The 24,175-nt window shown below is 42.6% G+C and overlaps 1 protein-coding gene across 1 annotated transcript in view; it reads right to left on the bottom strand.

The window, feature by feature from the left end:
* mpp7a (MAGUK p55 scaffold protein 7a) overlaps positions 1-24,175 on the bottom strand; it is a 134,729-nt gene that overhangs the window by 37,868 nt on the left and 72,686 nt on the right. The window contains exons 6-11 of the mRNA XM_061093825.1: positions 20,191-20,322; positions 5,181-5,262; positions 4,604-4,689; positions 3,887-3,961; positions 1,610-1,806; positions 912-976 (exon numbers count right to left, since the gene is read on the bottom strand). Coding sequence (XP_060949808.1) covers positions 912-976; positions 1,610-1,806; positions 3,887-3,961; positions 4,604-4,689; positions 5,181-5,262; positions 20,191-20,322 — 637 coding nt within the window. The remainder of the gene's footprint in view (positions 1-911; positions 977-1,609; positions 1,807-3,886; positions 3,962-4,603; positions 4,690-5,180; positions 5,263-20,190; positions 20,323-24,175) is intronic.

Raw genomic sequence — 24,175 nt, forward strand, 5'->3', positions numbered from 1 at the left:
AGGCAATCAACCATCTTTGATTTATAAGGGTAATTTAGCTATAATCCCTCCATTTCCTGATCTCCTACATCCAGGCTTGTTATAACACATTTCTGCTAAGTACTCCAGCTGATGCGTTCTCACTAACTTTGCTCTACTGAAGAGCAACAGTAAGAGTTAGGGTTAATATACAGGCCCCCATGGTAAGGTACATTAATGTGCTCCACAGTAAACTGTAGCACCTCCATCACATCTGTAAGTCTATTATCAGATCATTAAGCTGTCATTAGGTAAACTGAGATGTGAGGAGGTGAGCTGGATAGGTAGGGTGCCTGGTGTTTTGGCTGGAAGGTGTTAAGGGTTCGAAAGGTTTTCCAGTGTGCGAACCTCTTCCTTGTTTGCATTAAACCTCCTGCATGACTTAAATCACATCAAGAAATGGCAAAGCAGAGACGGACAGAGGAAGGAAAGTCTGGCTAGAGACTGCGAGAGAGACAAGAGAGTGAAACACGGAGCAGACGGGAAAATAAGAAGGAAGGTAAATCCAGACACAACACTTCCTCTGATGACAGGCGTGAAGCGCTGGAACTGCACAGTGGGCTGCAGAGAGCAGGGATGAGTTCTGACTAACATGCTTGATGTATACACTTTGTTGAAATGCTTTCAGACATGCACTGAACTCAAATAATCTTCTGAAATTATCCTGGGGCTGCATATGGGAACGTTAGAGTCAGTTGCTGTGGACATTCTTCATGTGTGAAAGGAAAACTCTGGAGAAAGTTGTGTGGACAGTTTCGGGAGTTCTTGTCTGAAAACAGCTTGAGTCAATCCCTTGCATTATCATCCCTGAGCCCCCAACCAGCAGTGCACTGGTGTCTGAGTGTCTTGTGTTCTGGTTAGCTGGGGCCTTACAGCAGACAATATATGCTTACATGATCGTCTGCTCGAGGTCCTCTGGAATGGGAGAGTCGCAACAGGTTGTCGCAGTGCAAATCTCCTGGAAGAAGAGAGAGGAGGATTAAATAAAAAGAGGAAGAAAAGAAAATAGAACCATCAGTTTTCATGACTGCGTTGGGAATAATAAACACTACAGAGAGTCCACTCGTCTGTATCCACCAGGTTCGATCTGTCAGGTGAAACGAGTGAAAGCAAAGACGTGAGAGGGGAAGTTGAAATAAAAACACACTTGCTGTTGACTAAAGATAAATCTCAATGTTTGTGAGATTCTCTCTTTCTCTTCTTTTTCCTCCCTTCATCTTTATATGTGTGCATTTCTTTTTTTTCCACCTCGGGGTGCTTTTGGACGATGCCAAGAAACTGCCCCAGCCTCCTGAGCTCTGTGTTGCACATCAAGTGCGATCGTCCGAGCGCACACTGATGTGCGATTTTCCATCCACTTGCTGTCCAAAGTGGATCAGTACCAGCACTATCATTTTCTGTCATTACTCATTTCGGGCCAGACTTTGTGCGGAAATCCAGACTATTTTGGCAGTGTGAAGAAAGTAAAAAAAACGGAGTAAAAGAGGGATAAAAACTTATATGACTGTGACAGGAGAAGAGACTGTTGAGCCAGGCTTGTTAAGAAGCAACAGCAGACAGAAGAGGATGGTCTAGTTGGGTTGTTTCTTACCTCTCCTGGAACTGTTTGGACGGGATTAAGCCAGCACGGGGGTTAGCGTCACCCTCAAATTTCGCCTGCCACCACGTTGCATCATCTTGGCTCATGATCTGAAGGATGGTGCCCTTCTTGAAGGCGAGTCCAGCCTCTTTACATGGGATGGCGTTGTCATTCTTAGGGTCGTAGTCAAAGAGTGCCTTCACAAACACCTGGACATGCAGCAGGGGAGGGGGACAGAGGAAAACAAAGAGCGGGATTGAGGGCACAACAGGAAAAAGCTACGTTTCGCTGTAAATTACTTTTCCCTCCATTTCATGGACTGTGAACCCCAAGTCAACACTGCAAACACAGAAGGTGCTTCACCAACGCTCAGGTTGATTTGTCTAGAAAGGTCACAGCAATCAGAGCTTGAAACCAACTTCTGGCCAAGTTAGTCTCTCCATATTGTTCCATCAACACTTAGTATGGACTGATCCCTGCCACTGTTTTCCAAGTGTGGTGAGACTTAACATATCCTGAGTCAGAGCCTCCAGTTGGATGTGCTCTCGTTCACCCTCTGACTTTCTCCGTTTCTAAACACCAGCTTATATCAGTAATCTTTCCACACCAATGACCAAACCAACACAGACAAACTGGTTGTTTTCTTTCTTTAAGGATTATGTCTCATTTGCTTTGGCAGTGCGGTTGGGGCACACTGCATCAACACAGAGGAAGCTGGATCTAAAAGTGGAAAAATCTGCAACATCATTTCCAGTTGTGGGTGCTGAGAGACAACCTGGGGCACCTTGTTTCATCTTCAGTCCATATTGAGTTGTGTCATAATGAGTTATCACAACTAAGATAACCTCAGTACATGTGCAAAGGGAAAAAAACCGAGAGGGAAGGAAAGTGTGAGAGGGGCAACAAAAGCTGCTTTGGCCACTAAACAGCAAAATATATACATCTACTAAGATCTGCTACCTTTCTTCTCTTGGCTCAGCTTTTTGGGCCTGTATGAATTCAGCCAATTATCTGCCCTTTGATGCCTCAACACTACCTGACGTTAAGTGCACTAGCTATTCTCAGTGTTTGGCACTGGCAGACTATTTTTCAGATGGGTTCCTTAAGGAGCCAGACAGTTTCAACCATTACATGATGACAAAGGATGTAAGTGGCGTACCCTCCTCAGAGCCTTTGTTACACATGCAGGGTGGGCTGACCTGTGAACAATGATAAACTGCCTTTGACTTCGAAAGCTTAGAACCGGGGGAGAGGATCCAGCTTCTGTCCGATCCTGATAGATGAGCTTGTGAGAAATGGTGTATCAACACCTCAGTGGGTAAGAATGATGGTACGCTGGTTAAAGTGGAAGTTAAACCAACTTTTAGGATGGATAGCTACAAAGTACTGTCTACTGGTGCAAGGAAATCATTAACTTCGCCGAGGAGGTTATATAATTGTCAGCGTTTTTTTGTTTGTCTGTTTGTTAGCAAGATAATGCAAAAATACTGGATGGATTCACAGAGAACTTGGTGGAAGGATGCAGTATGGGTCAGGGGGTCAGGAACTTTTACCCACTTTCTTTAATATTCAGAGGGCTTCTTTCAACATTTCTGTTGATTTCTCAGTGAATAATTTTCAGGCAAGTTTAAGGAACTGATATTTCTAAGTGTGTGCAAATTGGTGCAGATCCACATTTAAAAGTGATTCCATTAGGGTACTGTTGGGCCTCTGCGGAGATAGGCACTCTACTGTGTGCACTTGTATCCCAGAAGCCACTCCGCTAATATCCACGGTCTTTTCACATTCAGTTTAGCGTTGATTGTGCTGATCACTGTTTAGGGCTGTTTGGTGTTTAATGTTCATTCACATCCCCGATCCTACCCCTGTCGAATGCCTCCGCTGCATCTGTTACAGTCTTGCTGAGCTAAACTAAGCTAGCATTTCAAATAAGTCTGGGAAAATCACAAGTTATATGATCAATGTAAGATATTGCCAAGTGTATTATTCTCTTAATGGTACTAAAACTCAGGTAGTGTTTCAGCACTGGTGTCAAAACATTTTAATAATGGTGACAACTCCTAAAAGGGCTTGGTTACTTTATTTTTCTTTCTCCTTTTACTTCTCACCACTGTAGAGCACAGCTCCCATCTTCCCTTGTACATATATCATTTCCTCACCGTGGCTCAAAAACAATGCTCTGCATCCAGAAAGGTATCACACTGGATCTGAGAAGTTCGCTTAGTTTTCTTTTTTGTGTCAATAAGTGAAACCAAAGCAACTTAACGATTAATCCAGGACAGAACCTACCTTTGGCTCCTTGGTTGGCGCCTCCTCCTTCAAAGCGGGAACAACTTTAAAGGTAATGGCTCCTTGGGACTGTGCCTGGATGTTTAGAACGACAAGACAGATACAGTAAGTTTTGTCAGGATGAAGGAGATGGAAACATCAGCCATCTGCCCTTGCAAATATTTTACACCTAATCCAGTAAAAGTCACACAATGGAAAGCACAGTTTGATTCATCAGCAATGGAAGGTTTATTAGGATTAGATGACTCTGTCTAACAGGGTAGAGTGTGTGTGTGTGGGGGGGGGGGAATAAAACAGGAGTGTTGAGAGCGATCATCTGCCTTTGAGGCCTTTGTGTATGAGACTTAAAGATACTCTCTCGTTCCTCTCCAGTTGTCCCTCCTGGCCCGTGACCGAGCTCATTTTGAGGCCTGCGGCAGAGCCCGCTTGGCGGAACTACTGAGCATCAGGCTCATCCAGGGGACTGTGCGGCTCAATGCATGTGGTCTAGAGGCCAGGAAAGACTTGTAGGGAAAGGTCAGTTTTTGTTTTTCAGCACAGTGACGGGAGGCACAGGGTCATAGATATGTTAGGGGAGGGTTTTGCCATCACAAAGAGCTAATGTTAATTTCACCAAGAAACCTTTGGAGACACAAACACACACACACACACACACACACACTCATACAAACACACGCGCACACAGGGCCTGATTGCAGTCAAGGAAATGAGGCTTACCAGAATACGAATGACTTCCTCTGGTTTCTTGTCATCTACAGGGATTCCATTGACCTCCTTCAGTTCATCTCCAACATGAATCAGTCCTGTACCACACAAAAAACACAAAGTCTGCATATCTTCAATCGCTCTGATAATCCAGTACTTTCATGTCCTAATATAAGTGAGCTACTGTGTAAAAGTCCAGTGCTTACAAAGCCTGCAGATGTGTACACTACAGCAGATTAATGTTTATCGTCATGGTGGCATTTGAGATTGGAGACGAATCAAAACATTATTGTCGACACATGTGGAAATTTGCCTTTGGCTTCAGTGTGGCAGCGCTGGACACAATGAATACAAAGTCAAACAGAAAACATGTGGACAACATAACAGAGCTTCTCTCTATCATTTGTTCATATTAAAAAGTGAAAAGCTATAATCTATGGACAGACGTAGAAAAATCAGGTGCATAGATGATTCCTGAAAACATTCCTTCTTTTCTGCACACTGGGTTTGACTTAGTTGTACTGTAAATCACTTTCACACGTGATTCCAGACTCACATGGCTGAACCCACAAAAAGTGTTGGAACTGACCGCTTCTGTCGGCTGCCCCTCCTCTCATGATCCGGGCCACGAGGATTGCGCCTGTGTGATCGTCACGCATTATTGTTGCTCCCTACAAAGGAAAAAAAGATGGCAATTAATATTTTCTGTCTAGTGATAGTCAGAGTTATCTGGAGGATTTGAACTGAATACAGGATGCTCATTTGTACCAAAATGGCTGATTTAAACTCATATCAAATGTAGTTTTTAGATCCCAGAAAGATAAAATCTATTTTGTAGATTGTAAAGGTGGCGAAAAACTGTCAGGCAAGTTTACTCATCACCAAAGCAAAGACTAAATACTTGACGAATAAAGTAACTACTTTAAACCCTCGACTGTATGTTAAGATGGACGACTTGTCTCCACTTCCTCCCACCATCCTGAAATTATGCCAAAATAACCACCTAATGTTGTCATCCTGTGCATTTGGGGTCTGTTCAGTAGCGATTGGAGAATGGAGACCCTAATAAACAAGCTCGGCCAATCGTGACTCAGTCCCAGCTGTCAATCATGACATTTCATCCAGTTTTGATAGCTTCAAATAACTAATAAAACCAAACTTCCCGGAAAAATAAGGACTTGTACATATCAATGTGATAAGAATAACCTAAGAATACAGAAACCATATCACTTATTTTATGTTTGCTTTGGCTTTTTTATTTGGTCCATGTCCTATTCACTAACATGGATGAGACAAGATTTATATACAGTTAATGCTCTAAACCTTCAAGGTTTCATAAGTGATATATGATTTAAATTGTAAACCAAAACATCAGGAAAAGAAAATGTAAACATTTTAACACATTTCAAACTAAATTTAGCAACAATAACACATCAACAACATGAGCATGCATGTGAAATTATCAAAAATTTTAAACCAAGTGATTCACACTACCCATCCTTTAATACCATTGGCACTGCTGTAGTAGAGGGAGAAGTATCAATCTTTACAAAGAGAGCTGGACCAGACGGAAAGCGGAAGGGTCAAACAGGTACGAGGTACTACACTTAAAACACACACATATATACACACAGTTGTTAAAGCCTTGGTGCTCAGCCAAAAAGACACATGGAGAAGAGGATAGTGTTTCAACTTCCTTCTGTGAAATGACAGTGTTCATCGGTAATGCATTTACCAGAAAACCTAAAATAACTTTTTCGGTTTAAAATAAAAGAATAGACTGAATGGGTGCCAACCTGTCACAGCCGTCCCGCAAACACCAGTTAGGCACCAGCCTGGCTGGGATCGGGGTTGTAATACGAGAGCAAACTGAAGCTTTTGGTGAGTGTCATCCTTGCTTGGGCCTGACGACGCGAACCAGACAGTTGCGTTGTCTAGTCGACACATAGTTAGTTGCGGCTGAAACTCATCCTCCCATCCTTACCTGGCTGCCTTTCCCATCATCCCTGAAGATTGTTTTTATTACTGTTGCACAAAAGGGTAGGAGCCTCCCCTCACCCCGGTCACCAGCCGTGGTTTATTTCAGCTGTCTGAACCGATTGCTGCCTGGATCGACCAATGAGTGCAACAACATGGCCCTCTGGTTCATGAGATTTTCCTGTTTGCCTTCCACTGACAGGCCTGAAGTACTTCTGGCTACTACCATGGATGGGAAGCACAGCAGGAGATATCAAAAGAACCTCCTCAAAGACCAAAGAGGCCTCTGGTTTGTGCCACTTCACCAATCTATTAACATGTCATCTTGGTTATTTTCATGACCTTTTCACACCTAATGGTTTTCCTCCTCGATAATGGTTTCCTCAAGGCCTTTGGGGTGGAGGTAGAGATGAAAAATAGGGAAAGACATCAGGATAAGACAGTAGTAGTGTCTGTAGAGAGTCTAATAGAATAATAGGGGTAATTAAAGCGATGGGAGAGGTTGCAGTAGGAGAGAAGACAGTGGAGCAGGTCAGCAAGAGGGGAAGGCACTTTCGGACCCCTGTGTCAGGGTCACATGAAACCCCAGCAGTGTGACTTAAAGCAGCTGTCTGTGATGCAAGGGCCCCCAGACAGACAGAGAGAGCTTTTTGTTTATGTGTGTCTGAAAGAGAAGATTGCTGCAGGGAAAGAGACAGAATGTGACAGACAACAGGGTGAGGTGGGGAGTTCGTAGGAGATCTCACAGGAGTATTCAGACATGTGGTCATTACCTTCCTCTCTTTACTTTTTCTTTCTGCTTCTCCAGAGTTGGCTGATGACCAAGGGTATGATGGATTTTTATTAACTGTCATCTGGGGTACCTGGTGGATGCTGGCAGTCGAAAGGCTAACCAAACATTAGAGAGGGAGCCTTGGACTCAAAGTCTGTGAGGACAATAGGCTGCAAAAACTCTGCTGCACCACATGCCCATGTCTATCTATGGAATCTGCTCACATATGGTGTGTAGATATAAATTGTGTTTTGACACATATGGCTTAAATCACATGTTGAAACCCTGATGCCATTTAGAAACACCACTTTTATGACTTTTACTGCAAGTGGCAATGGTGATTACAGGGCAGCACATCTAGAGACAAACACAAAGAGATGGGATCGTGAACCCGAATCTTTGGGAAGCGAGTAGACCATTTTATTCCCATTCAAACCACCACGCTTTATATGTTTTATCACCAGTAGAGAAACAAACTCGAGCATCAATGGATGCATTTGCCAAATTTGGTTTCCTCTATAAACCTCTCTGACTTCTTACGGTTTAAAAGAAATCGTAATCATTTTAAGCTTTATACTTTTCAATTTTCATCTGACCCACTGCCCTCCAAAGTGAAGGGTCCACATGGTTCAGCAAAGCCAGCAGCAAGCGAGCAGGAGATTTGTGGAGGGAGGGGGAACCCCCCGTCATAATCTGGCCAGCCCCGGCCTGAACTCAGCACTGGTACGGTAGCCAAATGAGCGCTGTCTGATAAGAATAGCTGAAGGAGGCCAAAACGCTCCAGTGGCAACACCAGAGAGCCAAAAAGGAGGGTAATTGGAAGACCAGAGGAGAGTCAGGACAGGACAGCCAAGTAGACTCAGAGAGAGGGAGAGACAGCGGGGACAAGGGTTGGGGTTTGGATTGAAAGGTAGTGTGGGTGTGCGTGAGATTAGGAGGCAAATACAGTATAGACTCAAAGAATATGATGAGAAATGGTGACAGAATGTAAGAAAACAAGATCATCACCTACTACATAGCTGGACAACGTTTTGTTGGGAAAACACCTACTTACAATAGAAAGAAGCTAAATCCCATTCAAAAACGAATAACTAGATTAACAAACTTACTATATATACAGTAATATGATAATAAGCATTCTGCAATAGCATCAAAGTTGCATTTTCCTCAATGTCAGACAATTTCAGCTGTTTGTTTCTCCCCTCTGTGTGCTCAGATATACCATATTTAATGCAGCCAATAAAGCTGTTCTCATGTGCATGGTTTTCAGTTTCTATTGTCACACAACATATCAAATATCCAGAAACGCAGCTCATTAAGATGACATGTTTACCACCAGTGACTTCAAAGCCAGTTTTTTTGAACAAAAACATAAAAACCTAATATTCAAATTTTGAAGAACCCGATTTCCCCTATCCTTGATTTTTTGAGTCACTCTTTTCCTTTCACCTCATCTACCGTCCACCTTGATTCTCTATTTCAATCCTCCAGGGGTGTAACAGCCTCTCTTGGAGGCCCGACGAATTCCTAGGAAACACAGAGAGGCCGTTCAAATCCAACCTCCTGAACTCAGCACCACCTTCCCCTGTGCCTTGATACCCTGTGGGTACTATCATCAGCAGTCAGCCTTGCATGACCACTAATGAGGAGTCCCTGCTCTGTTAAACAAATACATAAACAGTTTGGCTAGAACCTAAATAGGCTGCACACTGTGTATGGGGAAGCACACATAAGGAAGAATCAAGGGAGGTGAAGACCCTCAAGCACAAAGATGGACTTCCTGGTGTAGCAGTTAAGCATTAGCACAGGGTTTACACCCAGCCTTCAACGCCTGCTGGCACATGGAAGCCATTTCAGCCATTTCCTTTTGCATGAAAACAGTGCAGGAAGTCAGAAGGGGAATATCTATGTCTGTCAAAGCACATACACGCATGAGGGACAGCATGTGTAAGTGTGTTTTTGTGTGCATGCAAGCACGTCTGCGTGTGTGTTTCTATGAGAGCGTGGCGGTGGGCTTCTACCTGAAGTCAGGTCAAACAGGCCCAAGAGAAACCTCAGAAGACTGGATGATTGATGCTGGTCAGCCACTAAACCTGATGAATGAGCTGTATTAGCAATTCGAGACGGAGGCGCCAATTAACCATCAAGTAGATCAACTCCACTATTTGCACAGGAACTAGATAGCACAATGGGTATTACAAGACAGTGTACAAACTTGTTAAGGACTCTCTCTTTCTGTTGTCAACCACTGCCGTTTGCTTGAAAAAAAAAGATCATGTCTCTTCACAAAATACCAGCTAAAGGGCAGAATGCACAGAAATACACAGCCAGAGACCAGAGGGGGTTCATCTTGGATCAGGGAGGGCCTTCGAGCTGTGGTCAATTAGTCATTAGTAAGGCGATCCAAAGACTCCACTCCTTACGTGATCAGCACCATATGCAGCCACCGCTCCTAGCACTATTCCTCAATTCCTAACACATAAATGCCCCTGATTGTTATTGTTGGGCTGGCCCAGATACAATGGCTCACTCTCTGCTGTGTGATGAAGAAAGCTGGAGTGACGCTTGTCCGTATCAAGCCATCAGCCCTCCCAGCGCATGCACTGACTGGAGCACACATGCTGAGATGGCAGGCACATTAAGTATGTGATGACAAATGGCTCACACCTCATACAGTGCGAAAAAGAAGAGAGAAAACAGGACTGAAATTTGGATCCTTTCCTGCATTAAAAAGGGTGCGTCTCTTAGACAGAATGAAATGGAGGCAAGATTGTCCAGAGAACTGTCAGCATATCGTAGTGCTATGAAACTTCAGCAGATAAGACGAGTAAGACAAGCTGGATGTTGGATGTCTCGTCGTGTTAGCTTGGCTATAGAACCCGCCACAAAGAAAGGCTATGGCAAGCAAAGTCTTTATGGGGCAATTAGAGTGGCCTCTGGCTGATGGACTGGATGGATGGCTGGATGACATGATGGAAGCTGGCTGGCTTGTACTATGGTTCTATGGATGACGAGAGGTCTGGCTAGTTGTCTTGGCTCGTCATAAGTCTCGGGGTCTAGGGCAGACTTTGTACGGTCTGTTTACAAAGTGCCCCAGTGGGACAAAGGGATCCTAGACTGTCTTTTCCTTAGCGATGGCCACAACTCAAGCCACTCCAATATACCTACAAGCAGGTTGCTCCATTTAAAGGAAAAAGCTCTCTGCCCGTAACCACCACTCAAAACATAGCCCTGTGAACCAAATCGAACGTTGGGGCATTTGACAAACATTATTTCACCCTCCAAATTGAGAGCGACAAGGGAAAACAAACACAAGCGGCCTGGGCAGAGAGGCCGACGTGTTTTGACATGATGTCACTTAACAGCAAAAGTGTAACGGCGACAATAAACTCCTGCCGACTGCTGTGTTGACTGGTATGTTTAGAGGTATAAATACGAGTGTAGTGGAAACACATGCTGGCAGTCTTCACACCAGATGTCGACCATGGAAAGAACCAAATACAAAGTGGGAAAGGGCCTCTTGGACATTAAAATACAATTACCTCCAATCATATCTGGTGTTGGAGTGTGTCATTTCATCTTACCTCACCAAGATGGCATAGAGCCCCCACATATAACACACATGACCGTTCCACGCACTACAGTCCAACTTATTTATGAGTTCTTACAGACATTCTCGTATGCTACAGGCTTTGGTGCTGTTCAGAGAGAGTAAAATCCTCTAATATTAGGGCATTCGGTCATGATCAAAAAATCCATTTAGCGTTATGGTCACCTATAAAGATTAATACAGCGCTGTAAAGAATAAGCAGGGGGCCAGATGAAAATCCACGTTATTGTTGCAAAGAGAAAGAAAAAAAACGAAAGAAGCCCGGCGAGCAGTGAAAGGTACTTGAGGTTTTTATGTCAAATCGTTTTGCTAGCTGATGCAACACAGCTCCTGCTGCATGGCCAGTCCCCTTTGGGTGACCCGCTGCATGCCTTTCCACCTGTTTTATTAAATCACTTGTGATTGCAACTAATAAAAGCTCCCCCCTCCCCACCCTACCCTCATTCCTTGCCGGCCTCTCGGCCTAAGCCAGGCTCTAGTTTCCCTTTTTTATTTCCTTAACCTTGGTCTTGACCTACCAGTCATAATTAACAAGTATACTGAGAAAAAGGAAAATTGCGGGTCATTATTATGATAATTACGGCAAGCAGGAGGGAATCCAGGAGCGGCTGCCAGGTAGTTTAACGCAGAGGGCCTTTTGACTGGACGGCTTACCTTCATTTGTCTTCCTCCACCGCCTCTTTCCTTTTCCTCTGCTGCCTCTTTAAACCTTAATGTTAGAACAAGTCATTACGCTGTTGCTACGAAAACACACTTAGCGGCCCACCTCAGTACTTCAGACAGGTGCCGGCGAATTTGGGGTGTGTGAATATGTGTGTAAGTGTATGACTATCTCACCAAATGTGTGTATTTGTTTCCATGCTGTCCACATGAATCACCATGTAGACTGAGTGGAATCACCGTCCCTTTGCTACAAGCTGGACAGTGCCAGATATTGAGTCATTATGTACTCTATATGTGTGTGTGTATTTGATTCTTGTCCTGCATGAGCTGTATGAGCGCATACAAAGAGACAGTTGTGTTACAGTCGAGGAGAGGTCTATCTCTGCTCTGGGATTGTTTAGCGTTTTCCCTGTCGTTATCCCAAGTAAAGAAAACAGCACTTTCACATGTCACTTTTCATTTCCAAAGTGGGCTGAGAAGCAGAGCCGCCGAGGAGCGCCTGGCCCGGCGGGGCAACAATGCCCACATTCAGCCATCGGGCTCTGTGCCTCTCCGAACGGCAAACAGAAACGAGCAGAGGGGTGTCGGGTATGTGTGTCCATGTGTATGATTGCACACGATGGGAGGAAGACGTTATATTGAAGAGGGCCATGAGATTAGGATCTGGGAATGCCTCAGATGTGGCTTTGGAAGCTGTGCGTGTTTTCACATTCACAACTCAACAGGCTGCAAGGGCGGTGAAACAGCAGCTGGACCTGAGTGTTGTACAAGCACACACCAAAGAACAGGCTCAAGAGCTTTTCCACATCTTCTCATTTCCTATGTAAGTTGAATTTGATTTTATTTACTATTGTATTTGTAATAACTTAATATGAAACATGTATGTACTTTTATCCAAATGACTCATTCCCATGACACTCACACAATCCTCCAGACACATATGCATTAAACTTCAGTTTTACCACCAAACATATTCAATGATAACCTGGTAAATATTAATCAGAGAAATCTTAGATTGAAAATCTACTCCTAACATATTTTCTCAGACTATTTTAGGCATTTGACTTCTATTTGACCGTGGATAAAAGAGGTGTCTCATCAAGTATCCAAAGCCATAGTCAAAACTGTTAAAGGCATTTACTCACTTGATACCTCAAATCCAATAAAGGCATTGAAAATGACATCATCCTCTAAGCTCTTGGCTGTAAGAAGTGCAGCCTAAATGGTCTTTCTATCCCCAGCTTGAAGTTTTGAAGTAACTTTGGCTCAGCAGCTAGAAATAATATGGACATTTCTGAATTAATTCTATTGTGTGTCACTTTGACACACAGTATACAGTGGGACTCTAATCCGTTAACTGAACACTTAGGAGGAGAGAGGGGATCCTACTCAAGTTCTGAGTTGTGCAAAGTAAACACCATGTGTATGACACATTCTGGATCGATCCTATCAGGTCAGGTTGTCTATCACACTGCATTTACAGGACATTCATCTCCATCTGTGTGGGCTATTTGACAATATACAGTGCAGTGAGAAAAGAACTGCTCTTATGAGTGTTATTGATAGTTTCACAAGTTGTATTTGTGTTTTCTTTTAATTCATATTTATTTATAATAAAGTTTATGGTTAGCCTCAGTTACTTTGTAAAAAATGCACTGTGTGAGGTGCATACCTTCACCAATGCCACATTTAAATGAACTAGATCCACAATTTCTTTCATCGAGATTCACTTAATCCCTGAGAAATCGATGAAAATGTAAAAATAAGGGGTTGGATGGGTTCTGCCCTGACCCATACCACTTCCTTCTATCAAGTTGTGTGGCAATCTGTGTAGGTTTGCCTAATCTTGCGTACAAACAAACCAACTAACAAATGGACAGGGGTATGGGCCATATATTTGTACCTTCATAAACAAAATGTATATCCTCTGGACTCTATCTTGCACCTGGATATAGCAGGTAATACCACAAACACACACACAGAGATGCAACCAATGCACACACACACACACACACAAGCAGTTGAACCTAGTGCTGGATAGACAAAATGGCACACAGAGCCAGTCAACAAAAGCAGCGCCCTCCATTTGTCTGGATGTTTTCGAACGCAGTGCTCCATCTTCCTCTGCAGCACTCCCAAGATGCTACAACCTAATCCATCAAGTGGCAGATGAATTGCTTTTAAAGCACATGGGTCTATCTGCAAAACACTAACATGTGTGCTGTCTGCTTTAATCTCATTAACTGCTCCATTAATCTACAGCCAGTGACATTACTTTCCCCTTGCTTGCATTATTCTGACGCAAAATGGACAAGTCACTTTCAAGAAAAACCCACACATATATGTAGATGTGTCCTTTAACTTTCTCAATTAAGAACTTACTCAAGCAATAAAACTCTAAAACTGTATTCACCCTCTAAACCCGTGTTTGTGCACATTCATGACAGCACAGATTTAACACATTATGATGTGGATGACTTCTGGACTCTGCTGAGAAGGACACTGAGTGCAACTATCCGAATGAATGCATTTGTAAAGGCTTCCAGACAAATGGAATCAGAGCTGCCACGATCCGACCGTCCTAATTGTGTCAGGGAGAAGAGGCGGAGCGTCTGAGAAAAGATGAGAAAAGCATGGCATGTAAAGTTGCCAATACCTCATTCCAGCCACTGCCATCCATGGAAAACCAAGCTGAATCGATCACAAGACTTTCCTGTCTCTTTGCAATTATCGACTCCCTTATTAAGAAAAGAAACTCCACCGACATCAATCATACAGTTGGAGCTTTTACAATAATAATGTTGGACATGTCATCTATATTCGTATGTGCAGCGACTACTGCAGCTCTGAAGTCAAACCAGTGCTATTTGTGGGTCTATAATGAGAAGTCCAGCTGATCCCCTAGTATCCAGTGGCTGGGGTGGCTGGGTGGCCGAGCCCAGCGGTGTATGGTCGTACTGACTGGTGCTAGCTGTTGCCAGTTAGGATGCCATGTAGGCTGGCGCGACAAAGTGGATGGCAGAGACCCTGCAGTCTAGCGTTTCCATGTAGTTACACCCAATGACACCCAGTCATGATAGGAAAACAGAGCAGAGAGAAGAAGAGAGGAAGGGGAGCGACAGAGCCCGATATTGGCTCGGTCACATAACTGGCAGTAGCAGTTTTATGGCTGCTAATGAAGCCTAACAACTTGAAATGGAAGAATCAAGCAAGGAACGGATGGATGGAGTAATACTGCACAAAACCTCAACAGGAATGTGAAAGAAATGAGCACAAAATATTACAGTTCAGAGTAACAGGTGTCCACATGGACATGGCAGAGAAGGAGAGAGGGTAACCCTTCAAGACAATGAAATGCATTACAATTGTAACACCTTCAAAGCATTTAATTCTTTACAATGCCACAAACAAAATTCGTTACATAAAAATATCTAAATGCAAAGACTCCCTAGAAAAAGAGACCTGATAGAAAAACCAGATGAATTTACGAGTGGGAGCAAGAGAGAGAAATATGGCGTGTTAGTAGGAGGACATTTGAAGATGAACTGAGTGGGAGAAGTGAATGACGAGTCCTCCGACAGCGATGAGGTCCGGCACCCAATGAGTGACATTGAGCGAGACGACGAATGATGCATAAAACGAACGTGAACACAGTGGGGGCACATGGGCGAGTATCTCCAATCCAAGCCTGCTATTTACATCTGCGTCACACAGGCCTTCCAAAACATCCCAACGAGCGGAGCAGGGACGACCACAGCAGGCTTGTCAGTCTTTAATGTTCTCACATCATCGCGATGGTCACCCGGCTGCTGCGGCGTACCCGCCTTTGGACGCCCAAAGTCGTCTTTTGCCGATGAACATATTTCCTGTGTGGGGACTTGGAATTTCCAGAATGCTTTGAGATGACGTAGTGACTCCTCCACTGCTGAGAACTATCAATTAGCCAGTCACAGAGTGATGATTATAAATGGTCAACTATGGCAGATTACTACACCAGCACCAAGAAAATGACAAATATCAAGAGAAATGATGGCATAAGGTTTCATTAATAACAACTTAAGCTATAACACTATATAACTTTTGAATTAGATGTTTTTGCAGGTCATGTTTTAGGGTGTCTGGATCCAAGCTACAAACTCCTGGACATGAATTGTGTAACACCGGTGAATTCTGGCTTCCTTCAACTTTTGTCTACAATACTCCTATTAGTCAGTCTAAACTTGGGCCTTTATCAACAGAAGCACATTTCTTGAGTATATCAACTACACCGTGCATTTATGCAGCACAGGTATTTAATCTCCCAACACGTGAGCTACTAAATCAGGCCGTCTGGGAAAGCAGCAGGAGAGCAGGGAGTACAACAGAAAAAAAGGGGTTAGAAGAAAAGGAAGAGGGAGTTTGTCCTGGAAGATAAAGTTTTTACTATTTCACTGAACTGTGGCTTGAAGTCACGCTCTGAGAAATGAAACAAATAAATCAGAGCTACTGAATACAAACTACTCAACTAATCGCAATTAACATAATGGATGAGTCATAAGGAAAGGGGCCTGCATGCTAACTACATCCAAATCCCTATATCGCCCAGAACTATAGAATGAGACAAAGGCTGACTGAGAAAGAGAGAAATACAAAAGAGCAAAGTAAGAAGAGACAGAAAGGAAATGAGATATCGTATAACCCGTTGTTATGATGTCAAGTTTGAGAATTTCAGGCTGATTATATGAAATTGCGAGTTAAAAGGGCACTTCCAAATCAATTTGGTGCGGCGGTGAATGAGGACCCTGCAAAATTAGAGGATTTTTATTGGTTAGTGAATGGCTGTGACTTCACCATGAGCATCTGACCCCCTGGCTGTTTCCCTAATGTACAATCTAACTGTTCATTAGGGTCCATCTCCCTTATAGATCTACAGGTTGGCAATTTTCAAGGGGCCACAGGTAAAAAACAGAGCCTTAAAATTTCCTGTAAGATTAAAGGGTCACAAAAGCGAGTGACTTCACCTACACAAATGAGAAAGTACCATGAGGTTATTTAGTAAGAAATATTAGGGAATCGCCCATTAAGTGTAAAATTGTGACTTGTGTCAATGCCATGTCAGCACCTTTTTATATATGTATATGGTGTGACAGAGCAAGAACAGTGCTGGAACGCTGAATTATATTTTCATAAAGAAACAATTTAATTTATGTTTCAAAATTGAATTAACAAATCAAGAATGCAATAACTTACAGTTATGTTTTAGTAGATAACCATGATTAGTCGGGGAAAAAACTTAAAAAGTGTGCATGATAAATTGCACTGCATTGTATTAAGTAAGGAAGTACGTTTATTTTATATTCTACCTTTCTCAGACCAGAGTCACAAAGTGCTTCAGATAAATAAAATAACAGAAAGTGACTTTTTTTTAAGGCCTCAATAGATACTGCAGACAGTAAATGTATAAGCATAGTAGGAGAGATTGAATCCTATAGTAACACATTAGTAGTTGTTCATCTTTCATGTATCAGTTTGTTGGAAAAGCATCGAGATGTGTTTCCCATCAGCCTCAGTGACTGAGACGCACATCCCCAATCCCAAATAACTGTAGAAATATCTCACTTTCTTCTGGAACTTACTACAGCGATTTGTTCTATTCCTACATGACCTACTTGATCAATGCATGTCTCATTCTCTTGGGACATATTAATTCCTCAGTGGACACAAGACAAAGAAGAGTCATAGGCTCTGACAAAACAATGATGGAGGTTTAAAGCACTGTCTGTCCCTGAGGTCTCAAAGCATTTGTCCAAAAAGAGGCCAGGTCTTTCTTACATTGGAACAAATTCAAAACCATCACACAGGACTTTTCTGAGGTGGCTCACTGCCATAATAGCCGTTCTTTAGTATTCATTGTTTGCTTCCATGCACAAACAGGAAAAGAGCATGCCATGCTGTAGAAACCAACTGTTGTTTACACCACGGTTAGGCCAAAATTATAGCCACAGGAGATTATGGGCAGCAGTCGTGCCCTGTGGGTCCTTTGGGCAGTGGAGAGGGCAGCTATGGCTCCTCAGAATGAAATCACTCCACAGCAATAGGCTGGAAATTCCGGCTCATTACTCTGCTTTGTTATATGTTTCTGTGTAGTTTGATTTGGGTTTTCATATTGCTGAATTAAATGCAATGAAAGAAATGTAGTTAATCTAATGCAAATTGAAAGTTATTTGCTGCTGTAAATCTAAACTAGTAGACGACTTTGAATCAAAGACTGCCGAAAAATTTTGGTAAATTGTCTGTATTTCATATAGCACTTTTCTAGTACTGATGACCACTCAAAGCTCTTTACAGTACAGCTTTATGCCATTCACCCATTCACATACAGATTAATACAGTGCATCTATTGGCAGCACATTTTGTTCTATGAGGGGCAATTAGGGGTTCAGTATTTTGCCCAAAGACAAATCATCATTCAGATGGGGAAGGCTGAGATCGAACCGCCAACCTAAAATTCTAATGATATATTGTATTTGGAGAAAAACGTTGAATGACGTTTCTTAAATTGGAGGAGTACTTATAAATCTTACCTTGTGTTGAACCCTAATCAAACAGTGGAGTTACATTGTTTTATCTAATTAGATATTAACTCAAAAACTAGTTTGCACTCTGAACCTATAAACTAAAACTCAGCAACTATATTAGTCTAGAAACACCTTCAATATTGTGCATATACACAGCATCACACATCATAAATTTGTGTTTCAGATTAACTCAGGAGCCAAATCACTGGCACCGAAAAAAGCTGCTACTACTACGTAATGGAATAACACCAGCTAGATGATTAAGCGTACTGGGATGGGTGTAAATCCCATTATGGTTTCGGGCAACGTGATCCAACATTAGGCTCGGGAGAGGCCTTAACAGGAAGCACCCGCGACAATGTGTGTTGTGAGAAAGAGCGAGAATTCCTCAAAGCCACATTATTACGTTCCGCAGCAGAACATGCTACAGGCAGCAACCCAAAAATGGCCTAGGTGTGTTCTCCTTTCCCCAGGGTGTGGTGAGAGGAGTGCGCCGGCCTGGAGCCAAGGTGGTGGTCAGGGCGAAAACCACAAAGTGAAAATAGAGGCGGCTGTGGGTCCAGGACATGTCCGGCACAAATCGAAGGTGGGCAGGGCCACGGCACAAAACAGAATGCCGTGCTGACAGATGGAGGCCTTTCACAGACCATTGAAGACATGAGCAGTTGCGTTCTGGTGGTGTTACAGAAGCCCACTCCCAAATGTGGCTCACTGGCTGACATGGCCAGGGGAATGCATGGTATGGCAGTCATCTAACAACGCAGACACCCAGGATGTCGAGGGATGTGGTGAAAATGAGAATGCCAGCCAAGATGTCGCTCCTGCACGCTTAGGGCCCTAGGTCTAGACAGATGGGTGGTTTTTTGACTCCTGTGACCGTGTCTGCAGAGCACTGACATGTGAGGCATGTTACAATAAGAGAGCAACACTGACCAGGATAGAAAAGGAAGCCGTTCACAGACACCAAGCCTAGACTGGCTGAAAATACTCATGGCCAAGAGCCGGGTAATTGAGGTCAGCTTTGGTGTGCTTACAACTTCAAGGTTGTGGGTTGCATTCCCACAGGCAAGTACCTCAAAAGCAAAAGCATTTATGGTATCGGTTTGACCTGTGGTGTGGATACTGCTTTGATACAAGAGGTTTTTTAGAAATCCAGGGGTCAGTGAACAACAGATAGATAACACGATTTTAATAATATAAGGATATTCAACTTAAATAATGAGGTGCCTGATGATCAATTTGTTTTGGAGACATTTTAGCTTTAAGTACTTTTATAAATGTACTATAAAATTGATAGTAAAAGCCCCGGGCATTCTCTGACTCCATCCAGGAATGTTGTGGCCAATAGTCTGCAACTTAACATCACTTTTTGCGACTAGGGTGCACCAAAGATTTAAGTGTTTTAACTTCCTGAAACCTTCTACAATCTGTTGAAAACCACAAATCCAATAAATCATTTCTCAATATAGCCATTTTCAGACGTGAATGTCCGGAAAATTGGGTCCAACCAACATCTTAGTTGGCACATAAGAGGAACGCAGCAGGAGATTGACCAGATCATATGTGTTTATGACAACAGGAAAATGTACAGAACATTGAGGTAAGGGGGTCTGGCTCGAGCATACTAAAGGCAAGACATGATATAAATTCTGCTACGGTTATCACCTGCATGTGTTTACAGCACATCAGCACCAATGTCGGCTCATAAAGCCAAAAGCTCTTCTACGTCAATGACACATCTTTTTCATCCTGATATATTTGTATTCTTTTTGTGTCTCTCATGTGTTGTAAACGTCACCAATATGTCAACTAACTCACTGTGAATATTCCTGCTGTATTCTCATATGAACCCATTCAGACATTTTCTGGCCATTTCAATAGAGGGGTGGCGGGAATAGTTCCAGGAAACGACTCTGACATTTTAGTTCTCACAAACAGCTCGTCCAGAGAAATTTCAGGAAAATGTCTTTGCTTCAGTACATGTTTTTAAGAGCAGCTTATAACAGACAAAGTTACTTACAAGAGGCTCCTTGTTTTTCACAAGTCTGATGATTTTTACTGAATCCTCATCATCGTCAATGTCATCAGGTAGTGGAGGTAGTTCGGGGTCGTAATTCTTCAGGGCAACTGTATCGTGGACTTTCAGAAGGCTCTAGAACGAGAAGAAAGGGGAGGAAAGGAGGGATTGATGAGAGGAAAGAAACAATAGGCAAGGGTTATCAGTCAAACCATAAAGGCCTTAACTTTACCCTGGTATAATTAGCAAAACAAAGTAGAGTAAAACAGGCTATTAGGAGTTCAATCTATCATTTCTTCCTTTGAACAGGACAGAGAAACTGCAGAGACTGCAGGGAGGATGGTTATGAATTGGGGTGTCTCCCTCAAGTGCTGGGTGATGGATTTGGAAGCATTCAGGGCCAGTGCGTGTAACTGCATGCTTTAATTGTTATTAAGCCCGAGCTCCCTCCTCCTTACATTTCTCTGATTAAAAGGCAACAAGCCCTGGACTATTGCTCACAAGCTAATGCAAGTGGAAGGTTGTGTGTTTGTGTGTGTGTGTGTGTGTGTCGGGGGGAGTGGGGGGCGACTTTGGTGACTGTTTTCATTGCCGACGATTTCCAGAGCAAGGTGATGTTCCGCACCTACGGCGGCGAGCTCAAAGTAATGAAGTTCTCAGCCGCCTCAGAAATTTCACACGTTCACGAGCAGACATAAAAAAGAGACGGGACACAGACAAGAATGATGCCATTGAGACGTTCATTTCTCAAACTATTTAACGACTCCGTGTCCGGACCAAGATGCAGCTGGACGCGTGCTGCTTTTTCCGTGGTTGAGGGGAGGGGGGGGAGACGAGTGAGAAAAACGTCTTCCAACTCATGTGCCAGACAAAAAGCAGAGAGAGAGAGAGAGAGCGAGAGAGAAGGAGGAGGAGGGAGAGACAGAGAGAAGGATATGGTGAGAAGAGGAGCAGTGTGTTTTATGACATGGGAGCATGCTGCAGTACAGTGTTCAAGATGTTGCTAACTGGGAGCAGATGAGAGGAGGAGACAAAACTGGGTCTCTGTGGCTGCCATCCACCGACAGTCAAACGGAGCAGGATACACACACATACACAAACACACATACATAGACTTTATCTTGTGTAGTTGTGAGAATTTGCTTCTATTTTTTCCCTTAGTACTGACGGCAACCTTAAAGGATGATTCTGGTCTTTTACAACTTTATGCAGTTTTAAACCATTCAACAGAATTGATAGCGTTGTATCAATTCATGAAGAAAGTGATGAACTCTGTCCCCTATAATGTTATCCTCCACTAACAATGTTAAAGGTCACATATGGTTGAAATTGAGATTTCCATGTCCCTATTGGAATTTAATGTAGGTCTGGGTGTGATATAAACTTTTTAACCACAGTACAAATGCACACTGCCAGTATTCAGAAACCGTGCTCCCATCATGGCCGACCTACTATTCAATGTTGTGTTTTTGCTGCTGTACTATTGTTTGTTTGTCAGCAGGATGACGCAAATCTACAGAGCAGATTTTCACAAAATCCAGAGTTATGATGGGTCTCGGTCCTTGGAGGAACCAATAAGAATTTGACATGAACCCAAACAAAGGGGCGGACCCTGACATTTCTTTCATCACCCTCTTTAACATTGCCAGACTGGGCATTTTTTTCATCCTCAATATTTTCCCAGGGATTAATTCATTTATCTTGAAAAATATCAGGCATATTTAGGGCTCAGTGTTTCTTTTCAGCTTTTACATTTTTTTTAAATGGCTATGATCAATCATTATAGTTTATGAGTTACACAAACAGCTATTATTACAGCTGTGTTTGTGGACTGTGGACTTGCATTCTCACAGCATAAGGGAAGCTAGAGTCTGAGCTCTGAAAAAGGGATAAGCTGATACCTGTGGTCGGCCTCTCCTCTGATTGGCGGACTGATCTGATTTCATAGAGCTCCAGAGAGATGTAAAACTACAATGACATTATTTTGGTGCTTAAAACCACGCATATATTTTTAGATGGATTTATAAAGAAAAATTCAACTTACTCTAAATCTAATATTAACTCTAAACAGGATTCTGACTTTTAACTAATCCAATAGAGAAATGGAGACCAAACAAATCATAAAAAGATGACTTCAAATCCCAGAAGAATACAAAAGTAATTCTACATATTTCTCTTTCTCATATTTTCTCCCTGAATTTCTCCTGTTTTCATGGTCTTCTTGTCCAAACTCCTCTCAGATGCCATTAATCCTCTCTCTTTTACTTGTTTGGTTCTCCTTCAGTTTTTATCTTTCATGGAATTTTCCCAAAATCTTCCCAGCATCACTTTGTGCATTTCTCAGAAGAGGCCTAACAATGTGTTCCTGGCTTTCATCTGCACCATACATAAACACACACTTTGTGTTGTAGTTTATATATAGGGATACTGTCATTATGGTATTGAAATATTCGCTTGGAACAAATCATAAAAAGATGACTTCAAATCCCAGAAGAATACAAAAGTAATTCTACATATTTCTCTTTCTCATATTTTCTCCCTGAATTTCTCCTGTTTTCATGGTCTTCTTGTCCAAACTCCTCTCAGATGCCATTAATCCTCTCTCTTTTACTTGTTTGGTTCTCCTTCAGTTTTTATCTTTCATGGAATTTTCCCAAAATCTTCCCAGCATCACTTTGTGCATTTCTCAGAAGAGGCCTAACAATGTGTTCCTGGCTTTCATCTGCACCATACATAAACACACACTTTGTGTTGTAGTTTATATATAGGGATACTGTCATTATGGTATTGAAATATTCGCTTGGAACGCTGACAACCGAAACAGTTTGCAGATGAGGACAAAAAAAAGCAAAGTGAATCTCACACCAGAGCTCAATATAACAAATAAATGATGTTCAAGCAAACGGATGGATGGAGAGTTTGCAATTTTGGTTTTCTCAAAGTTGTGTTGAGATCAATTATGTTACAAACAGAACTGCAAAAATCACATGTGAATATGAAATGGAGCTAAGGCAAATTAATTGAAGAAGCAATTAATTGTTAACAGATTTACAGAGGAAAAGTTCTTACTTTTTTCTGTTTTCACCTCTCCTCAAGAAGTTTTGAGTTTGTCTGAGGTTAGATACATGTGGTGTTGCGGGTCACTTTATGGTATTTTGTCTGTCACAGCACCTGATATGTGTTGGGGAAAACATGTGGGTCAGCTGGGCATCCATCAGCCTCTCACACCCACGTGGGCCTGGTGCCCTTGAAGCACAACTACAATTTTTTTCCGAGTTCCGAGATTGAAATTGAAATTGTTTTGAAAGAATTCAAAATTAATCAACAATGATAATAATCAGGGATTTTCCCTTGTTCCCTGTTCTCCACTGACTGATTGATGATTGATGTCCACCTGTGCATGCAAGTAAAACTTAATGTCAACCTGATCTCAACTGTTTAAGAGATAAAACACTTCATTGAAATATCAAAAATGATCTGGATTGTGTTTTTGAGATTTAACTATCTAACTATCAAAGGTAGAGAGGGTAAGTTGTTTTATTTGTTGAAAACCTCTCCACATCCTGACAGCCATCATTGAAATAAAGTCGCTGTTGCCCTCACAGCTTGTAATAAACAGGACAAATCATTTCACACAGACTGAATTGAACATGAATGTCATTAACAGACAATGCCTGCCTGCACACACCCTACGCATTCTTAATTCTTAGTCTTCACAGGCCGGAGAGACATACACAGCTGAGTCTGAGAAGTTACCAAGCGAGTCACAGAAAGGTTGGCTTCTTGGAGTCGCACGCTCATGTGTTTTGGGGGCACAGCTTTAATGAGAGGGCCAAGGGGAAGGAGTGTACCGCTTGCCTATATTCTTAAGCCATTTCAGACATGACCTGTGGGTAAACTCGCTCGATGTGCTCTCACATCTGATTCTCCTGACTTTATAGTAAGGGGCCAGGCGGACAAAGTCTGCATTTAATCCGGAGGCATTCAA

Source organism: Limanda limanda, chromosome 20 (assembly GCF_963576545.1).
Source record: "Limanda limanda chromosome 20, fLimLim1.1, whole genome shotgun sequence".
NCBI lineage: Eukaryota > Metazoa > Chordata > Actinopteri > Pleuronectiformes > Pleuronectidae > Limanda > Limanda limanda.